The sequence below is a fragment of the Salminus brasiliensis genome, chromosome 12 (genome assembly GCF_030463535.1).
Source record: "Salminus brasiliensis chromosome 12, fSalBra1.hap2, whole genome shotgun sequence".
Lineage (NCBI taxonomy): Eukaryota > Metazoa > Chordata > Actinopteri > Characiformes > Bryconidae > Salminus > Salminus brasiliensis.
In genome coordinates this window covers 9,854,058-9,875,535 of record NC_132889.1, presented here as the reverse complement: position 1 = coordinate 9,875,535, position 21,478 = coordinate 9,854,058, and the positions used below count along the sequence as shown (strand labels likewise).

Below are 21,478 nucleotides of genomic sequence, written 5' to 3'. Positions count from 1 at the left end.
TGGACTAAATGACTACAGGCCTGTCGCCTTGACCTCCGTAGTCACGAAGGTCTTTGAATGCTCAGTTTCATCCCACCTAAAGTCTATTACGGACCCCTTGCTGGACCCTCCTGTAGTTTGCATACAGAGAAAACTACTGTCGAAGACGTGGTCAGCATGTCGACAGTCCAAGAACTTATGCTATGGTTCTGTTTGTGGACTTTAGCTCAGCTTTTATAACTGTTGTGTCACAGCTTCTTCAAGCCAACTTGTCTCAGCTGTCCCAGTATATTGTAGAGATGGTGGTACTGACGCAACCCAGTACCCCCCCCCCCCCCACACACACACACACACACACACCCTCATCACCAGCTCTGTAGTTTCCACTGTGAAGTCACTCAAGTTCCTGAGCAGCATTATATCAAGGGACTTAAAGTGGGAGAGGAACACAGTCTCCATCTCCAGGAAAGCACAGCAAAGATCAGCTCAAGAAATTCAACCTGCTGCAGTGGACACCTCACACTCTTTTGCACAATTTATTAACTGCAACACAATACTACTACATAACATGTAGCAAGCACCTCTCTACTGTAGTGTAACTAACCATTCCAGAGGAGAACTGTATGTGTAAAATAAATAATAAATATCTTTGGTTGCCAAAGGAAAACACAAACATGTCTGCCACAGTAGGCGCCATCTGTACTGGCAAGCAAGCCAGTTAAGATGGTTGATCAGTTGGTCATGCTGGTCATGGTGGTCAACCATCTTGGATGAGCTGGTTGACTAACTATATAATACCCTTCGCTGGTCAAGAGCTAAGTTGTTTAATCAGCTTGATCAGCTTGAGCTGGCCAGTGTTTTGTTTAGCAGGAATAACTGTTATTCCATGTATGTCTAATTTTATTTTAGCTAACCATAAATCTAAAAAAATAAATAAATAAATAAAATAAAAAAAAACAGCTCTGGTTACTCTTCCCAATAATATCAGTAGTTAGTTAATAGTTGTTAGTTAACAGTTGCACTAAGGCATCAGCTCTGCTTTATAGCTTGTCTGGCACATGCCTAGACAAGTTATTGTTTATTCTACACAGGTTTGTTCCCCCTGTTAGCAATGTTTGTGTGCTGTTTGCCGATTGAGCTTTAATACTATTATAAATAATAATAAACTGAATATTCCTTGGTTAAACTATTTGTGTGGAAACCATAAAATATGTCTACATGTTTGTCAATATACCCCCATCACCACTGTATTCTCTGTTATGTAGTTGCGTTATGTTTGAATAATATAGTACTTGGGTGTTTCCTCTGTCGGTGGGTTGAGCCTTCTCTCTCTCTGACACACACACACACACACACACACACACACACACACACTCTTCTGACCCAGAGATTAAATAGATTAAAGTGATTTATTGATGGCAAATGAAATCATAATTTGTTACAAAAAAAATTAAACTTATGTTAAAAGAAATGTAAACTTATGTAATCCTTTATTTAATCCTATGCCTATTTAGAGTTAATTGCATGAGCAAACTACCAAGTGCCAAATACATTTGCATTTTTCAGGAAACTCAAACAGCTTTTATCACTGTGATTCTTACAAGTATTATCTTGCCCTAAAAGAGTGCACTCAAATAAAAATTTTGTATGAAAAAAAAAAATCAAACACTCTGCCTGGTCAATACGGCTTTCAAAAACTTTTCTTAAGCAGGTGTGATGAAAAATACTAAGCGTACTGAGTAACATGTGTCCACAATATAGATAACGAGGTTGACGCAAGTCATAAAGGACACTACCACTAGATTGTCCCAGGGACAATGACTGCAGTTTGCTGGCCTTTGATTATTTTGGAAACTGTAAAGTGGCCATATAACTACTGCTGTCATGTACATCATAACAGCCAGCACATTGTAACCAGTAAGCACTTTATCAAATGAAAAGGGGCACAGAGCCAGCAGTCTGCAGATGGTGAGGATGATGATGAGGAGTGCAAAGAGGAAGCAGAGCGAGTAAACTGCCACACACCACTGCAATCCAGGGAATCGAGTGTATGCACTTGCATCCAAAGAGATGAAGATGATGCATGCGACAAAGGCTTCTAGGACCTTCAGCAAGCCTGGAACTGTGGACAAGAAGCCGCTGATTTCACCAGGTTTTGCCCGGGTTAGTCCTACCTCCACAGCATACACAATTAAACAAAGACTGGACATAACTGTGGCAGCAATTGGACGAGAACAAGTAGGGCAAGCAAAGAAGGTGGGGTAGATAACTGAGGCAGCCAACATCATCAGCGTAGCCAGCATTGCGAAAGCTGTAGTAAAGTCTTCCCAGGATATAGGCACTTTAATGTTGAGGGTTGTGAACTCCAAAATGAGGATGAAAAGGGTCATGAAGCAGCAGAAGCACCAACTGAACATGCACCAGGCCCAGTAAGAGGAGTTTGAGTGTCCCACAGACGCCACAAGGCTGAAACAGACGCAGGACAGCACAACCTCCAATATCCTTACTATGCCTACCGGCAGAGTCACAGAACGAGTGTTCATTGTGACCATGATGTCCTCTTCAAATGCCGGCCCTCTTAAAAGTATTCTTCTCCTGTTTCTGTTGATAATTTGATTGATTAATAGAATCTCATATTACTCATTTAAACATTCCAAGTAGTAATTAAAAGTTTCTTACCACTTATTCCCTTATTTCTTGATCAGTTGTATCTCTGTCTCTCCCTCTAAGGTATCTCACATCAAGTCCTTCCACAGAAAGAGATCTCCACAGGAATTCAGGGAAGGGCGTCCTGTTGACTGCGCCCTCTGACTCATACCTTATCAGAAGTTGTTCCGCAAATGGTCATCTATTTGTTGGAGAGCAGCCAATTTTTTTTTTTAATGACTGCTCTTACTGCCTTTTGGTCATGCATGAAGATAACAATAGGGTGTAGTCCTATAGCTTATGGTTACAGTTTGTAGTTAGACAGTTGTGCAAATTATTTGTTTTATAGTCAGTAATGACAATGGGTCAACCAAATAAAGGCACATCTTTCCAATTTCTCCATTATGAGTCTGATTTATTGTAAGGAACCAAGACACTGAGTTTCCCAGACACTGTCATTTTAAACTAGTCATGGATAAACTGAAATTTTATTAGTTATTCTATTTTAACAATACTTATTATGTAATTACACTGTAACAAAATATTTGTGAGAAACCTTATAGCTTTAACTTGCCATTTTAAGTTCAGCAATTTTAGTTTTCAGTTTTAGTTTTGAAGCTTTGCATGACACTAAATTTTATCTGTAGCAAGAGTGGGCAATTTTAATTCATGGTCAGGGTTGGGAGGGTTACTTAAAAATTAAGTGTTTAAGTGTTACCCTTTTGGTTTCTTTTGAATTACTTGACCTTTTAAAAACATTCTAAAATGAAACATGCAACATTTAAAGTCACATCAAGCAGTCATGTGTCTTCACCAAAAATGCCATGTCCATGTAAATTTCCCATCTAATACACTCAAAAAAGAAATGTGGTCCCATAAAGAATCTTTTTTGTTAAAGAGATCTTTACTAACCAAAAGGTTTTCACACCCACTGCTTCTTCACAAAAATGGTTCTTCATTGAACCAAAAATGGTTCTTCTATGGTATCACTGTGGTAATGTTTATAGGAAAAAGTTCTTCCTTTTTTCAAAATTAATGTAATATGACTGTAAAATGTAAATTAAATCTTGATCAAGCATAAATTCCATGTTTGTCTAAAATGGTCTAAGCTGGTTTATAGTATAATAATAGTAAGTAATAGTAAATAGTAGTTTTGTAGTAATAGTAAATAATACTATTAGTCTTAAAATATTACACATAATCACACTTACACACGTTGAGTTCTTACCTTCAAATGACTACTGAATTGTCCCTAGCAATGATTTTATTAAAATAATTAAATACAACAGTCCGTCAGTGTGTAGTCAATGTATTTGGTATGTTGGTATTTGTTGTTAACAGAGGTGTCAAATAACAAATACTTTGTTACCTTACTTAAGTATAAATTTTGGTTATCTATACTTTACTGGAGTAATTACTTTGCCAGCAATACTTATAGGCAACTACTCATCATATTTTCCGCTCCATGAAACATATGCTCAGTAGTATACATGATGGTCCTTTCATTTATTTGATATTACTAAAATGGCATATGAGCGGCACAAGCTTTTGGCATTTGTTTTCCTTACGTTACTTTTACTTTTATACTTAACCCATATTCCTAACGACTTTGCCCTTACTTGCTAACATCAGAGGTTGTGGTTGTGAAAAGCACCAAAGCTATGTTAGCTAAGTGTAGGCTCAATGAGAGACACAATCCAACAGTTGTGTGAACATAAAAGTCGTCGCATATGAATTCAGTATGAGACATAAAAGTACATTTTATTATTAAATGAGGAATGATTCCATCGTGCTATTATACTGAACTGATGGCAACATTAGTGTGTGTATTAGTGTGTGTGTGTTTGGCACTCAGCTTAATTTGGTGAGATGCTTAGTCAGGATGGGAGCCAGAAAAAGAAAGGTGGGGTATTAGGTGCTACTTTTCTTTAAGTCAAAGTGTCAAGGACAAAAATGTAACATGAGTTAACAATAATGGTAATAATAATGTCATAAACATAAACAAGTCATCATTTTGCTATCTGCTTATATGGCCGCATCAAAGCCGGCTGTCTACAGTAGTAGCTCAAAAAAGAGGATGTGGAATGATGAGGTGGAAAATGGACGCCCACTAATCTGAAATCACATATATGAAAAATGAAACAAAACTAAACAAAAACAAGTTTGTAAAGCACCTGAAAATATTTGTAGCTCTGCTGGGAAAAAAACATGGATGATCATGAGCCAAAACAGCATATGCTATGTTTTGGATACTGTTATACTGGACAACCAGCATAACCATAATATGGGTGAAATGAAAGCTGGTTATGTCAGATGGCAGAAGAACAAAGGTTAAATGGCCAGGTGCAGGAGATAAGGTGGCATGAATAGTGTTAATGATGATTTGAAGGTATAGTTGCTGGTTTGAAGGGAACAGCTAGGTATAATTGGCAAATTGGCAGTAATTGGCAGAAATACATTTAATACATTTTGAGAAATGTGATAGGGGTTGCCAGAGAGAAATCCATAAGAGGATGTACAGAGTGCAGCAAGACAATAAGCCATAACACACTGCCACCACAACAAATGACTTCATTTAGGGGGGAAGGTGGAAATGGTTAGATTGACTACATCAGTTAATCAAGAAAATACCTCTGAAGATTCATCTGAAATGAAAGTTGTGTTGACAGTAAGATTTGGGACAAAATCTAATCTTATCTAATTGATAAAGATCAATAAGCTTGTTCCAGAAGCAACCATGCAAGCCCAAACCATCACTATGTTTGACCTCAATTGTGCTTGTCAGCTTTCAGAATGAATCTTTAACTCACACACCAATTAGTATTTTGCCCAGTACTTATCGGCTGATATTAGGTGGTAAAGCATATAAAAAAGCAACAAAACAAACAAGAAAAATTATAGGTTGAGGACTAAATACAAATAATTACATGGTTCCAAAGTAAATAACATATCTAGAAATATGATGGCATTTACTTGACTTTCCCAGTACTTACACATCTTAGATTTTAATGCTCCTATGCCCAAACCACCTTTTCTCCTTAACAGAACATAATAACTATAAGAGTTGAAGAAAGTTTTTTTATTTATAGATATCTTCTTGGTGTACATATAGCATTTTTGTGATTTACAGTGGCAGTTTTGTCACACCTAAAAAGGCTAAAGGTCATACAGACATTGTTTGCCCTAAAATTAACTGCCTGATTCTGTAAAACTTGCACACTTACACTGAATTAAAATAACTGCTCGTCTTTCACGAGAAGCAAAATGACACATTCACACATTAAGCCAACCAACAGATAAGAAAAATAAAAAATATAATTCAGCACAATCATAGTCAGTACAGTACAAACATCAAAAGTAGGTGTATCTGTATGTGCATGATTTTTACTGAATTCTGTGTTAATTTTACTCAGTTACATTCATTTCACCAGTCAGTACAGTACTAACATAAGGCCATTACAGGGATGAGCAGAGCAACTGTAAAAAAACAATGAACTTCCATAGGTCTTGGCACATACTCTGAGGAGATACTCATGGATGAGTTATGCAGTGTGCCTGGTCATTCAATTTCTAAATAAATAACTGAGTCAATTAAGTTACGCCTTCAGCTCTCATGTTATCTAGAAAGACCTTAATTAATCAGCCCTACCACACAAACATGAGAAGAAATAGCACTAATCTGAATTAATGTTCCTAGATCATACTTTTGGTTTTAAATAAATTCAAGTCCTTCATATTTCACATCGCCAATTTTTGTTTCAGGTAGCAATATGCGGCCATCAAGAGTGAAAGCTAAGATGTAGGTTGCTATCCTCCCTGCATCTTCTTCAGACTTCAGGGCAACTATGATCTGGTCATCTGTGTTTGGTATGAATTTAAAGGAGGAAAAGCCGTGCGTGGGATTAAATGGTCCCACCTGGCTTACTACAATGTCTGTAAAGGCTGAAGAGCAGCACAGCATGAGATTGGTGGCACGCCGCTCATCAGCTGTTTCATCATAGCGCTCCGTACTAGCACGACGAGGAAGAAAGAACCAGCGTTGGAGAGTGTCACTCCAGGCTGCAGACTCATGGATGAGATAGCCTTCGAAGAACATGGAAAAGAGAGAGGTACATCATGGATGAATAATGTAAAACAAGTGACTTTCTTCAGTTTTCTAAGAATACAGTGCTATACACTATAAAAAGTATTCACCTTTAGATGTTTACCCCTTTTTGCTTTTAAAAATGGAAACATAGTCAATATAATTTTACATTCTTGAACTTTTTAAATGTCAAAGTGAAAACTAATTTGTACAAAGTAATGTTATTTACAGTGGGGAAAAAAAGTATTTAGTCAGTCACAAATTGTGCAAGTTCTCCCACTTAAAAAAATGAGAGAGGCCTGTAATTGACATCATAGGTAGATCTCAACTATGAGAAACAAAATGAGAAACAAATTCTGAAAATCACATTGTCTGATTTTTAAATAATTTATTTGCACAATGGTGGAAAATAAGTATTTGGTCACCTACAAACAAGCAAGATTTCTGGCTGTCACAGACCTGTAACTTCTTCTTTAAGAGGCTTCTCTGTCCTCCACTCATTACCTGTATTAATGGCACCTGTTTGAACTCGTTAACAGTATAAAAGACACCTGCCCACAACCTCAAACAGTCACACTCCAAACTCCACTATGGTGAAGACCAAAGAGCTGTCGAAGGACACCAGAAACAAAATTGTAGACCTTCCATCAGCAAGGGCATTGGAGATGAAACGTGGCTGGGTCTTTCAGCATGACAATGATCCCAAGCACACTGCCAGGGCAACAAAGGAGCGGCTTTGTAAGAAGCATTTCAAGGTCCTGGAGTGGCCTAGCCAGTCTCCAGATCTCAACCCCATAGAAAACCTTTGGAGGGAGTTGAAAGTCTGTGTTGCCCACCGACAGCCCCAAAACATCACTGCTCTAGAGGAGATCTGCATGGAGGAATGGGCCAACATACCAGCAACGGTGTGTGCCAACCTTGTGAAGACTTACAGAAAACGTTTGACCTCTGTCATTGCCAACAAAGGATATATAACAACGATTGAGATGAACTTTTGTTATTGACCAAATACTTATTTTCCACCATTATTTGCAAATAATTCTTTAAAAATCAGACAATGTGATTTTCTGATTTTTTTCCCTCATTTTGTCTCTCATAGTTGAGGTCTACCTATCAATTATAGGCCTCTCTCATCTTTTTAAGTGGGAGACTTTGCACAATTGGTGACTGACTAAATACCCCCCCCCCCCCTGTAAATAAAACACGCAAACTGTGAAATAAGTGTTTGCATAAATATTCACTCCGACAAGAAGAAGACTAGATAGGAAGGTCACCAAGACACCTATGTATATTCTAATGGAGTTAAATTGATGTTGCCACCACCATGCTTCATGGTGAAGAACCCTTTTCATATTTATAGATGTCAAACAATAAACAACACTACCAAAAACCATAGACATGCCCCATGTCATGCTTCAACATGTTGACTTATTGAACTCATACATATTACATACATATTACATATTATGAACCATCAAGACTACTTAGATCTCAGGGTGCTGGACTCTTACTCGTTCCCAAAATTCAGAAAACCTCAGCAGGGGGAAGAGCCTTTTCTTATAAAGGCCCCCAACTCTGGGACTCAGACACAGTTTCAATATTTAAATCCAAGCTGAAAACTCATCTGTTTAGTTTAGCTTTTGGTAATTAATGTTTTTTAGATAAAAGTTGCAGGTCCAGGGGTTCGCGGACCCAGGGAATTGTAGTACACTGAGATGCTGGAGCTGTCGTCTCGCTGCTTACATGCGATCACTCAGGTTTGTTAACGGTGGAGCAGATAGATGCAGGCGTTTTCAGGGTGCTCCCGTGTCCGTGTTACCTTCTGGCTCTCTCCTTTTAATTAGGCTGTTATAGTCAGACCTGTCCAACATTCTCTGCTCTCCATAAATTTCCTCTCAGAATTAACCCTCTCTTTTTACCTTCTCCGAGTAAATGATCACCCGCCCCGGCCTGCTGGAAGATTGCCTGCTGAGGTCCCCTCTACCTTCGTCAAACCAGCTTCCACCTACCGGTCCAACCAGCAGGCCCCTCACCCACCACCACCCATAGCAGACCAGTGGCTCACCCGCCTACCACTGCTACCTGCTTAGTGACCATGTTAAACATCGGTTATACCTGGTTTGGTAATTTTTATCATTAATGTTTAAATAGTTCTGACCAGAGGAGGATGGGTCCCCCTTTGTTTGTCTTGGTTCCTCCCAAGATTTTGACCCTTTATTTGTACTTTCGACTACGTCTCAGCTTCACCCTTGTTGGATTATATGTTTGGTTTGCTGACATTCTGGAACTGAACTTAGGTGGTGTGACTACTACGAACTTGGATTGTGTATCTGTTAGTAAAGCCTCCTTAAACTTTTAGATCTGCAAGCATCTGACTTTGTCTGGAGCATTATACAGTTAATTATTATATAGTTTTTTTTGGTAAGACTAGAGAAAGGCAAGCTTGGGGTAGCAAGTGGAAGATGGGAAGCTAGACTAAAGGTTAATCCAAATAAAAAACTTCCTCTTTTAAGCCCTCTATAAATGAATAATCAGCATGTTTAAATTTTTTTAAAGCATTTTAAATTAGAATTTTAACACCACTTTATGGCAAGGAACAACTTTTTTTTTCCAATGACCATTGTTTCTAATTTTTCTAATATGTTTCTAATAAGTCTGCAAGTTTCATGAGGTCTTGCTTAGCACTGGATAACTAAAAAAAAAAGATATGTACCAATACACCTCAGGCTTTCAATTATTTCTATGAACTGTTCTTTGTTTAGGGTAGAAGGATTGTACATCTTCAATAGTGGGAAAAAAACTTACACACACATGCCTTACTCTCACCTGGAGGATTGATTCCAGCTGCACTGCGGAGAGAGTTGTACTTTGAAACCCAGTTCTGGTGCTGCACATCTCCATGGAACCCCACCACTTTTACCCACTCAGGATTGTCATTGACCACTTCTCCTTTAGTGGTGGTCCACTCTTTTCCAAGACCACCCACATATAGGTGGTCATCCTTTACAGCAAGCCACTCTGCCTTAAAACCTTACAAAGAGAAAAAGGAAAAAGAAAGAGTTTTAACAGCTATTATATGACAAACCCTTTCCTGGGTGAGTGAAGTATTCCATTTTGGGGCAGTAGGTTGCCCCACCCTCAATCGTTAGCTTACAAAATCCTGTAAAAGTAAATATTCAGTCATTTAATTAAAAAAAAAACAATGGATCTCTCTTTACATTTTATGTATTTTATTAGTCAATTTAGTAATGAGAGTCATTTTATATTAGTATACTGAAATGTTCATGTATTCCTCTTTCCCTTTACCTTCTACCAACATCCTAATAAGCTGTAAAACAATGTAAATATGCAGGTATAAAAATATTAATTCAGTAAAATGACAAATGTTTTTGTTTATTTTTCTTCTTATTATTAAATAACAGTTTGTCTTTTATGTTTGAAACAATAAACCAGACTGACAAGAGAGTATCAGAAAATAATATTTATTTTAAGAACCATCAGTTTATACAATCTTTGTTTATAAATAATCTACAAATACATGTACATGTTAAATCATACATTCTCAATATTATTCAATACAATACATTGCAAATTAACCATATAATAACAATAATAATAATAATAAAATAATAATAATAAAAGCCATTAACCAATTAAGGGGCAATTCTAGAATTCTAGAAAAATGTTAAAAGTTTTGTAAACTAGTTCAATATATGCAAGGAAAGACACTCAGTGAGCATAAAATCCAAATTAACAATAATCAATGACATTTCCATTTCCATTTATGGCATTTAGCAGACGCTCTTATCCAGAGCGACTTACAAGGTTACTCGTATTACAGAGGTGGGCCAATGTAGTGTTAGGAGTCTTGCCCAGGGACTCTTATTGGTGTAGCGCAGCATAGTCACCCAGACCGGGAATCGAACCCTGGTCTCCCACATGGTGTTGTTGTAACGCAATGGTAGGTGATGGTGTTATCTGTTGCGCCACACCAACCACTACTTTCAATGAGCTTTCCCGTGGAGACAAAGAGAAAACAAAACATATACATACATAGGGGTGGGGAAGATAACAAATGGAGACAGCACACACAAGACCTAGGCCTAATTGCAAAACTTATCTTTCTCACTAAATGCCACAAATAAAAAAACAGTTCTGATTGCTAACTAAACCTTCTAAACTAAATCTTCTTTCTTGGGATTCAGAGGCAATGTAAGCCATTTTTTTTGTTTTGCCTTTTACATTTTCTGTAACTAACCCAGCCATTTATTGTCAATTCTTGCTATTGTGGAATGTGAGTTATGTTACGCATTGACAAGGAAGTGGAAATGTGGAAAGCAGAGATGGCAAAATTACATCAACTGCAATACCTGCTAACTGGGTCTACATATTTTCTCTAAAGCTTGACTGGTCTTTTAATGTTAACCTATGCCAATCACCTAGTAATCTATTGCAAAATATTAATGACATCAATGTCTTGCACAAAGTGCAAGATAAGTGTTTCCCACCTCTCCAACACAATGGTTGCACAAGGTCACCAATCAACCCTGAATCTGATCTTACAACAACCCCCAGTTTGAAACTAGAGCAAGTAGGTTTGTTTTTAATATACTGCTTAAATCCTGATCAACCTTCAGGTAATTTGATGACAGAGATGTCATTCACCCTATTACAGATCAATGTACCATCAAAATGATTTGATAAAGTATATTTTGCTACACATGTTGCTTTAATGCAATAAAATATTTCAGAATTTGCATCAGTAAACTGTGTAACATGGAACATAAAAACAATTTTAGCAATACCATTAGCAAATGTGTATTAGCTGTCTAAGACAACAGCAGAGAGTAGTTTTGACACTAAACACTTGCAGTCACTTACTGAGAAAAGTGCAAAAAAATTATTAGCATTATTGTTCAAGTTTGTCAACATGGATCATACAGTGCCTTGCAGTGGCGTTTGTCATGTTTTGTTACCCCACAACCTGCAGGGTTTGCATCATTTAATTTACAGAACATGCCTATAACTTTTTTTTGTGAAGCAAATAACAAATATGACAAAATAACAGAAAACCTTCTGTGTACATAACTAATCACCCCCCTAAAGTCAGTACTTTGTAGAGCTACCTTTTGCAGGAATTACAGCTGCAAGACACTTTGGATAAGTCTTAATGAGCTTGGCCACTGGGATTTTTACCTATGAAATGAGCCTTTCAATTTTTGTCTATAAGTAAAGTTTTCTGCCTACTTTTCCATTAAGCCCAACTTTATGGAGTGCTTTTTGTGGTCGTATGGACAGATACTCCAGTCTCTGCTTGGAAACTCTGCAGCTCCTTCAGGGTTACCTTTGGTCTCTGTGCTGCCTCTCTGATTAATGGCCTCATTGCTCGGTCTGAGAATTATGGTGGGTGGCTCTCTTTTCGCAGGTTTATGTGGTACCATGTTATTTCCATTTGATGAGAATGGATTTGATGGTGCTCTGGGGGATTAACAACGATTTTTATATATTTTTTTTATAATCCAACCCTGGCTGGTACTCTACAACTTTGTCCCTGACTTGTTTGGTGATCTCCTTGGTGATCTCTTCATGGTGCTGTTTGGTTAGTGGTGCATCTTGCTTAATGGTGTTGCAGCCTCTTGGGCCTTTCAGAAAAGGTATGTATATACTGACAGATCATGTGACATAGTGAAATGAAGTCTGTGTGCAATCTAAGCATGTGACTTCTGAAGGGAATTGGTTGCACCTGAACTTTTTAGGGGCTTCATAGCAAAGGGGGTGAATACATATGCACATGTTATTTTCTTTCTTTCTAAAAAACAGTTCTGTTGTTTAAATGTACAGGTTTAAATGTGCAGGTTGTAATGTAACAACATAGGCAAAGTTTGCAAAATGCTTTTGCAAGACACTGTACATTAAATACAACATAATAAGTCAACTTAACTGCAGTGGGTAGCATTTGTAATGTCTGCAGGCTGAGAACTACTGGTTTATACACTTTTACAGATGCTTGATAACTATCAAGCATCTGTAAAAGTGTATAAACCAGTAGTTCTCATTTTCAAGAAGTATGACATTCAAATACTTTTACATATCAAATTAAAGCTGGAATGGATTTATTATTATTTATTATTATTATTAATAATATAATATAATTATTATTAGTTTTCTAGCTCCGCTAAATCTGAGGTATATCTGTGTATCTCGCTACTGCTTATTGTGCTTATACTTATAAGCACAATAAGCAGTAGCGAGATACACAGATATACCTCAGATTTAACGGAGCTAGAAAACTGATCACCCAGTAATAGAAAAACACACCATATATACATGATGTTATGTCTAGGATGTTATGGATTACTCACTTTCAAACTCCCTGAGCTATTGGGGCCCTTCCTGCTTTGCTTTTTTGTATGCTAAATAAGCTAAATGGTCACCCCATTTCAGAGGAGATACCCTGGTTTGGACCAGTTATTATGATAATGATGCTGTTGAGTGTAGCGAGGTAAGTCAGTCCGTTCTTTAATTTTTTACACTGCAGAGGTAATTTTTACCAATGTATATATTAGAATGATTTTTTTGCAATAAACACTACATTTTGAATTTAATTTTGACAGCCCTATTGGTATGTGTTTGCATGTGCTAATACTTACTTTCAACACATATAAGCTAAATGACACAGCCACTTGAAATACATATACTTACCACTCAGAAGATGATGGTTGTCCTTCTCTTTATTTTGCTTGTCTTCTTCTTCATTGTTCATGTCTTCATTGCTGTCATGCTCTGCGAGAATCCTAAACTAATAAAGAGCTAGCTGCCTTTTTCCCCCTTGAGGAACTCCAGCAGGCGTGCAAAATAATAAAATCAATAATGAATATAGGAGATGTCGGCAAGGTTATTATTAAATAAAAAAAAATGTTAAAAGGCTGTGAAGCGCAGGATGAGCTACCTGATGCTACAAATCTAAAAGTGTTATATTTCTGTATATAACAGTGTATTATACTTATATAGGTATGAACACAATTAGGAATTAGTAAGAACACAAGTAGTTGTGTCCCTGTTGTGTTCCCGTTAAAATGGTCATTCACAGTAATCAACACTCTTAAAACTTTCTTACCTCTGTTCATTCACGCGATGATTTCTCTTCTGAGGTCGCAAGCGATTTACAGCATGACCTCGTCTGCGATCTTCAGGTGTGGAGGGGTGGCAAATTTTGTATCCCAGCTTATCCAATGACACTGAACTTAAGTTGACAGTTTTCCAAACTTCCCAAGTTTTCAGATTTGAAATCAGTAATTGGGCGCCTAAGATTTAACTATTTAAATCACTACATTTTTTCAAATCAGAAATTAAAATGTGTGGGATGCAATAATTACTGTTCTTTACATCCTTTTTTCCTAAAATTACAAGATGAGTAACAGTGCAATTAATACAAAGAATACCCGTTAGCATGACCCTAAAAGACTTAATAGGACAGTTTGACAGAAAATCTTTTATATAATACTTTTTCTTATACAAATCATCCAAGCAGACATTTTTGCTGACACTGTCCAGGCATCAACACTGTCTCCAATGATAGGATACAAACTTTAATTACTTGTTAGCTACATTAGTCTTGTAGCTCCTGTGCAAACTAAAAATGTGACTGACTGGCCAAATATGGTGTTAAGGAAAATGTTGTTTTCAGTCATTATTACTATTATTGCTATTATTAATAAAATCTTTATTTTTTCACCAACAATTATTAATCAAGTTGCACTTTAATGCTTATATAGACGATTAGAGACATACTGACCTTTAGAGATGGAGCCATCTCCATCTGGGAGTATAACCCAAGGCACTGCCTTACTTCCGTCTATGTGGTAAACCACGCCTGTGCGATCATCCACGCTATACAACTTCCCGTTAAAGGCTACTAACTCTGAAAGCTCCATGCCTCGCCCTTTCTCAGCCAGATGGCTCTCCAGCTCCACTTTGTCTGAATCCCACTCTACTGCCACTTTGTCCCCACTTTCTGACACCAGTAAGTAGCCTTTTCGCATGTAGCTAAACCAGGTCAGCATCTTCTCACTGCGTGAGTTTGTGTCCAAGTCAGCAATAACACCAATGCGATAACGTGTGCCGTCTGTGGTGCGCTCAGGAGGACTAAGAGGGTAAGTGTCATTGTACTGATCCTCACCAGCTCTCTCTGGATGGTTTAATCTCCAACCATATCTGCCCTTGGGCTGTGAGCGAATAGGTGCCAAGTGCATATAGATAAGGAGGACAAGCATCATTACAGTCACTACAAGGATTATAGCTCTCCATTTGACACGGAAGCGGGGGTCTGTGGGGTTGGTCATGGAGGCCAGCATTGGAAGTCCTCCTACTGAGATGCGCAAGGAGTTCATAGGCTCATTTTGATCCAGACGGGCATAGCCTGATGAAACAGGCATGTGGAAATGAGAAGCAGCCAGACCTACAGAAACAGAAGAGGGAAACATATACCAAACATATACCAAATAACAATGTCAACAATATTTCCTGGAATATACAGGACTGCCTTCTCAAGGTGCAGTACACAGATGACATGGCTGATCAGTTTATAATTCAGCATATTATTACAACTTATTGTGTCAGTAAGATCAAAATCAAATCAACTCAAAGCCATCTAACATAAAAATAGACAATGAACATAAATTATGTAATAATAATCCAAACAAACTAATAGAGACCCATAACCAAATTTAACTTATTACCATAAATTTGCCACTGTCCTTATTCCTACCACAAACAAGAAACAGTCACACATCCAGCTGCAACGTGTCCCACTCTGAGAAACACAAAGACCAGGACTTGACACTTAGGAGTGGCTTTGCAGCCAATAAGAAGGCAGAAATAACAGGAAGAGTAAAACAAGAACAGGTACAGCAGGATCTTGCAATGAGAACAATCTTGTACTAAAGCCCAACCCTGTTCCTTAAAACTGTGAATGAGGCAAATTAAATGACCCCTTTTAAAATCTCGTCATCCCATTCTTTTTATTATTAGGCTACACTAGTCAGAAGTACAGGAAATAGAAATTTTGATCCACGTTACATTTGTATATGTTTTCTGTTATCTTTTGTATTCACGTCCAGGAGAAGAACAGGTGCTAAACTGGGACTTTGGCAGCTTACTCCATTTCCACATATTCAAGGAGCCTTTTCAGATCAGTGGCTCAAGCAGTAACTTAGATTACCATTAAAACATAACAATAAATTGGCTAGTGTGTCTTTTCAAATTTTAATGTGGACAATAGTGCTGTATCTGCAGACAATGACTAGCCTGAATAACTATACTTAAGGTGTTTTAACAGCCCATACCCTTTCTCCTGGTATGACCGCCTTCCTGTAATCTGAACAAATCTTACACATACAATATCTCACAAAAGTGAGCACACCCCTTACATCTGCAAATATTTTATTTTATTAATATCATTTATTTTCATGGGACAACACTACTTTAAGTTATATCTACATTTAATTTCTATAGTCAGCGTACAGCTTGTTTATAAGTACATATACCAGCAGGGTGAGGAAGCGGGCTGGCAAGATTACATCTGACCCCTCACATCCTGGACACCTCCTCTTCCAGACACTCCCCTCTGGTAGAAGACTGCGATCCATAAAAAACAGCACAACACGCCATGGGCAGTGGTGGTTCAGCGGTTAGAGCGCCGGGATATCGATAACAGGGTTGTGGGTTCGATTCCCGGGCTCGGCAAGCTGCCACTGTTGGGCCCTTGAGCAAGGCCCTTTACCCTCTCTGCTCCCCGGGCGCTGGAGTTGGCTGCCCACCGCTCTGGGTGTGTGTGTGTACTCACTGCCCCTAACACACGTGTGTGTGTTCACTACCAGATACCCTAACACACGTGTGTGTGTTCACTACCAGATGGGTTAAATGCGGAGGACACATTTCGCTGTACACTGTACAGTGACAAATACGTGCACCTTTACCTTTTTCTTCCCCAGAGCTGTAGCGCTCCTCAACCACAGTGGACACCTCCCACTGTAAACCTCAAAACATACAACTGAACTGTACCAAACCGGACTGAACAGCTATTTTGCACTCTGCCTATTTGCACTATGACTATTTGCACACCTGTACAGATGTTCTTTTCTGTAAATATCAGCTCTTTACTTTCTGTAAATATCAGCTCTTTATTACCTTTATTACTTTTTACTTTTTTAATTTATCCCCTACCCTATTTATTATTTTCCTTTAGTTTAAGACTGTGTTCTGTGTTTTTTGTTACTTGTCATACATGTTGCTCTCACCAAGACAAATTCCTTGTATACTTGGTGAAATAAAGAGATTCTGATTTACTGTTTTCTGAAAATAACTCAACACACAGCCATTAATGTGAGTACACCTCACTGTGAACATGTCTAAAATGTGCATACTTTTTTCACTGTACCTCCCTGGTGTCTTATGACTCATTAGGGTTACAAGGTCCAGGTGTGAATGGGCTGTTAAATTTGGTGCTTTGGGTGAAATTCTCTCATACTGGCCATTGAGGGAAACATGAATTCCAAATGTACTGTGACATTCTGAAGCTGAGCACAGACCTTCGGAAACTGGGCTGCATGGTCTCCAAACACACTGTTACAAAATGGCGCTAAAGGTAAAGGTGATGGACTGTCCAAGTATGTCTCCAGACCGAAAACCAATTGAGCACCTGTGGGTGGAAGGCGGAGGAGTGCAAGGAATCTAACATCCACCAGCTCTATGATGTCATCATGGAGGAGTGGAAGAGGATTCCTGTAGCAACTTAGACAGATCTGGTGAATCCCATGCCCAAGTGGGTCAACGCAGTCCTGTATAATAATGGTGGTCACCAAATATTGACACTATGGGCACAATTTGGACCTGTTCACTGTGAGGTGTACTCACTTGTGTTGCCAGCTATTTGAACATTAATGGCCATGTGTTGCATTATTTTCAGAAGCCAGAAAATCTATGCTGCAATACAAGCATACAATACAACTATATCCAAGTTTCAATTCTATAGTGTTGTCACATAAAAATATATAAAAAAATATTTGCAGAAATGTGAGGGGTGTACTCACTTTTGTGAGATACTGTATATAGAGCTTTACAACTAAAGGCACCCTGCCTGCCTTACTGTAGTTGGTAATAGTTTTGCTTAAGCTTTACAACAGTGATTAAGTGATACAATATAACTTACTGTGAAGGTTACAAATTAATACTTTCAGGTCCAATAGGGCAAGCGAGCTCTGCAATGTAGCAGCTACTGGTTTCTTTTGATGTATACATTATTATACTATGGAATGTATCAGAAATTACCAGCATTCAGCATCTGCATTTAAAGGAACAAATACATTTGCTTCTTTTTTCAAAAAGTAGAAATTCTTATTTTTCATATCAACCACAGAATGTTTACTACAGATCTATAAAGCCAGTTTGACTAGTCATATTGCTAGGACAACAGATCATTAATGTAATAATATAAACTAATCAAATGTTCTCATTGAAATCAATCTCTTTTTTTTATCTATAATTATTTTTATATATCTACTATCAAGTTTTTACACTGTTATTTTGGCTGGTAGAAAATCTACTTTTGGATATCTGTAATATTCCTCTTTCTGGTCAAAAGCCAAACTCTCAGGTAAACTTCACATTTTTGACTATCGTAAAGGTTTACTTTTGCTCATAATTTTAATAAATCTTCTATTCATTACATGTAAAATAACATTTAGCAAGCCTTTTTTGTTTTACTTTATTCAGTATGCCTTATAGTCAGAAATCCAGTATCTCAAATTATTCGAAAATTTTGGACGATCAAAAGGACCTAGCTCTAATACACTCAATTCCTGCATTGTTGCGGTGTGGCATGGAGGCAATTAGCTTGTGGCACTGCTGAGACGCTATAAAAGCCCAGGTATTATTAATTTCCAAATTAAATGCTAAATGTATTTTCATCCTAAAATAGGAGAAGAGGACTCTGCTCCTCCTTAGCCCGGGTTAGACGCTTCTAATGTTTGGCCTTGTATGAGGAGAGACTTGTTTTTAGGTCCCAAATGTGTCCCCTTTCCGGGAGATGTGCGAGGTGGCTCATTCCACTACTTGTGAAGCTCTCCCAAGTTCTGGAATTGATTTTTCTTGACAATGCTCTCAAAGGCTACGGCAATCCCTGTTGCTTGGGCACCTTTTCCTACCACATTTGCCCCTTCCAGACAACTTTCCATAATATACTTTGACTCAGGACTCTGTGAACAGACAGCCTTTTCAGCACTCACATTCTGTGGCTTACCCTCCTCGTGGAGGGTCTCCCACATGATCCAATACTGCACATATTGTGAAGGAATATTACAACTAGTAAACACTAGTTTTTAATAAATATGTAGACCTGAACTTTTTACTAGTCAGAGTTAGTGCAGATATAAAAAATAATCATTTATACTAGTAAAAAGTTCAGTTACTAGTAACTAGATAGAATGACATTATAGATACAAACACTCTTCTCATTTGAAGGGTGGGATGTCTTAAGATATTTGGATCTGAAATTATTACTAATAATTAGGATATGTACAAGGAAAAACTGCTGGACACAGAGTTTTGGCTTGTAATAGCTGGCAATAGCATTTTTCTTACTTTGAAACCAAGAGCAGGGTGGACGTATACATCTTATGATTGTAGTACATAATCTTTGAGCAAAAATCATTTAGAATGCTCTAAAAACATTAAAATGTAAACAACTGATGCAGTAGCGGTAGAAACACAAATGCATACGGACACTTTCTTGTCAATAGCATGCATCAGTGCCGATGGCATAAACAAATACGGAGGTTGCTAAATAGTGTTTAAAACTAATTTTATTGTTATTATATAATAATAATATTTTTTTACCGTTATGTTATGGTTTAGCATTATTCAACATAAGCCTGCCATTAACAAACTATTCGTTCCACTATCTGTTGCTTAGTAACAAGGAGATTCGCAATGCACTTTGGTATACATTCAGTTGATGATGTGATCTATGCTGTTCACTAGAAACGGGGACATGGTGGGAGATTGTAGTGCCCTTAAATCACAGTCGAATTTCACTTTTCGATTCCATCGTAGCTACTCAATAGTACCCTAAAACGTAAATTGGGAGCCAATTCGGTCACGGCCATCGTATTGGACTATCTTTGGACTGTAAGTAGTCCACTCCAGACTACTGATAGGATGTAAATTCTTCTTAAACCAGCAATCGTAGTTGCTGACATTTACATAGCTATGCTAATGTAAACAAAACATATCTTAAATGTATTCATTTCCTCCCTATCAGTCACACGTGAATGCTTCTGTAATGCAATCTAAACCAACTAATTGGGTTCGTTCGTTCGTTCTTTCTTTCTTTCTTTCTCTCTCTCTCTCACTCTCACTCACACACACACACACACACACACACACACACGCGAACGCACGAGCCTGCACTTTGGAACAGGAACTGCGACCGCTTTTTGAACGGCTGCGATCAAAACATTCCGCAGAGACAGCCATTTGCCCTGAACAAAAACGATGTTTGGATGATACTTACCTGTTCACAAAGGAATAAGGATATTGTAGTACTTTGATGTCGGTTTTGTCTTGGTTTCATGTCCTAACGCATGAATGTAGCTAAATACTTCCGCAATCTTTTGTAGCCGAAACACGAACATGTCTTTTACGATCATTCCTGCGCACAATGCGCGCATATTCATCGCACGCTGTTAAAAGTCAAAAAAAAAAAAAAAAAAACACCAACAACAATATAATATCGTTGAGTTCGCATTGTGTTTGTTCTTACGCTACATAGTAACGTTCTGTCATAGACTTAGCTACACCACAAGCTATATCAGCTTTATGAAAACAAAAGAAAGAACACTGAAAATCCTGACTCGGCATATGCTTCAAGCCACATTAAATTACTTTATGTCTTAACCATTAACTTACACAGAAATGTTGAAAACAATGGTAAAATTCCCATTTAACTGTTGGTCTGTAAAACCAGACATACAGATAACTTAACAAAACATGCTGTTAGTAGATGGTGTTATAGCTTGACAGGAGGCCTTCTAAAACTTTTTTTATTTCTTGATTAATAACATAATGTGATTATTTTATTTAATTCTTAATAAAATAAAAATGTCTAGTTAGAAAACTCAAATATCTAAATTTTGCAATTGTAATGCATTTTAAATCATTTCTGGCTGACCTATTGTATTGAGTTTGTAGTTAATTGTATGTCATAGAGAAAAGTAACAAATCATTTGTTTTCCAAAACACATCTTGGTACAATAAATGATTCTAAAATGGCCAGGTGATAATTTACAATTAATCCTCTTACCAGTTAAGGTCATTTTAACAATAAGATGCTTTTGGAAAACTGAGCCATGTGACGTTACTGATTGTCAGTGAATATATATAAAACAGAAATTTTAGTAACCTTAGGATGTCCATAGGGTGCAGTTGTCTAAATGTTCACCCCAGCATAAAAAAATAGTGTAAAACCCAGTGATCCGACAATAATTTATAAATGGATACCCAAGATAAGAAAGTTCCATGTGGCATTTTGTGGAAAAATGCTGGGAGCATGCCTTATGATTTGAAATTTAGCTTTTTTTTTTTTTTACTTTTAATGACTGTGCCCACAGATTTTTTTTCAGTGTTCAATAACAAACAAATGTTTTAAAGTAGACTGAGTAGTATAATGCTTTTTGGGCAATCACTTATTACTGTGCACACATACTCTAAAAC

The 21,478-nt window shown here is 37.5% G+C and overlaps 2 protein-coding genes across 3 annotated transcripts; both read right to left on the bottom strand.

The window, feature by feature from the left end:
* Nucleotides 1-1,382: 1,382 nt before the first annotated feature.
* LOC140574519 (myeloid-associated differentiation marker homolog) lies at nucleotides 1,383-2,734 on the bottom strand. The gene is made up of 2 exons (XM_072694362.1): nucleotides 2,659-2,734; nucleotides 1,383-2,580 (listed from the first exon to the last, which is right to left on the bottom strand). The coding sequence occupies exon 2, from the start codon at nucleotides 2,529-2,531 to the stop codon at nucleotides 1,683-1,685; it is 849 nt and encodes a 282-aa protein (XP_072550463.1). The 5' UTR covers nucleotides 2,532-2,580; nucleotides 2,659-2,734; the 3' UTR covers nucleotides 1,383-1,682.
* A 2,955-nt stretch (nucleotides 2,735-5,689) lies between these two features.
* On the bottom strand, nucleotides 5,690-20,411 carry cant1a (calcium activated nucleotidase 1a). 2 transcript variants are annotated; one of them, XM_072694357.1, is made up of 5 exons: nucleotides 20,280-20,411; nucleotides 15,448-15,521; nucleotides 14,505-15,167; nucleotides 9,536-9,739; nucleotides 5,690-6,708 (listed from the first exon to the last, which is right to left on the bottom strand). In XM_072694357.1, exons 3-5 carry the CDS (start codon nucleotides 15,142-15,144, stop codon nucleotides 6,338-6,340), a joined length of 1,215 nt encoding a protein of 404 aa, XP_072550458.1. In that variant the 5' UTR covers nucleotides 15,145-15,167; nucleotides 15,448-15,521; nucleotides 20,280-20,411; the 3' UTR covers nucleotides 5,690-6,337. The 2 variants fall into 2 exon arrangements, with proteins under 2 accessions (XP_072550458.1, XP_072550457.1); XM_072694356.1 differs by lacking the exon at nucleotides 15,448-15,521 and having other exon boundaries at nucleotides 20,280-20,410.
* Nucleotides 20,412-21,478: the final 1,067 nt, after the last annotated feature.

Excerpts from the sequence above, each read along its gene's own strand:
- cant1a (XM_072694357.1), bottom strand. The coding sequence starts at position 15,144 with ATGCCTGTTTCATCAGGCTATGCCCGTCTGGATCAAAATGAGCCTATG. Across the intron at positions 9,740-14,504 it reads AGATGGCTCCATCTCTAAAG|GTTTTAAGGCAGAGTGGCTT; the intron begins GTCAGTATGTCT and ends TCTCTTTGTAAG. Across the intron at positions 6,709-9,535 it reads AGCTGGAATCAATCCTCCAG|GCTATCTCATCCATGAGTCT; the intron begins GTGAGAGTAAGG and ends TGTTCTTCGAAG.
- LOC140574519 (XM_072694362.1), bottom strand. The coding sequence starts at position 2,531 with ATGGTCACAATGAACACTCGTTCTGTGACTCTGCCGGTAGGCATAGTA.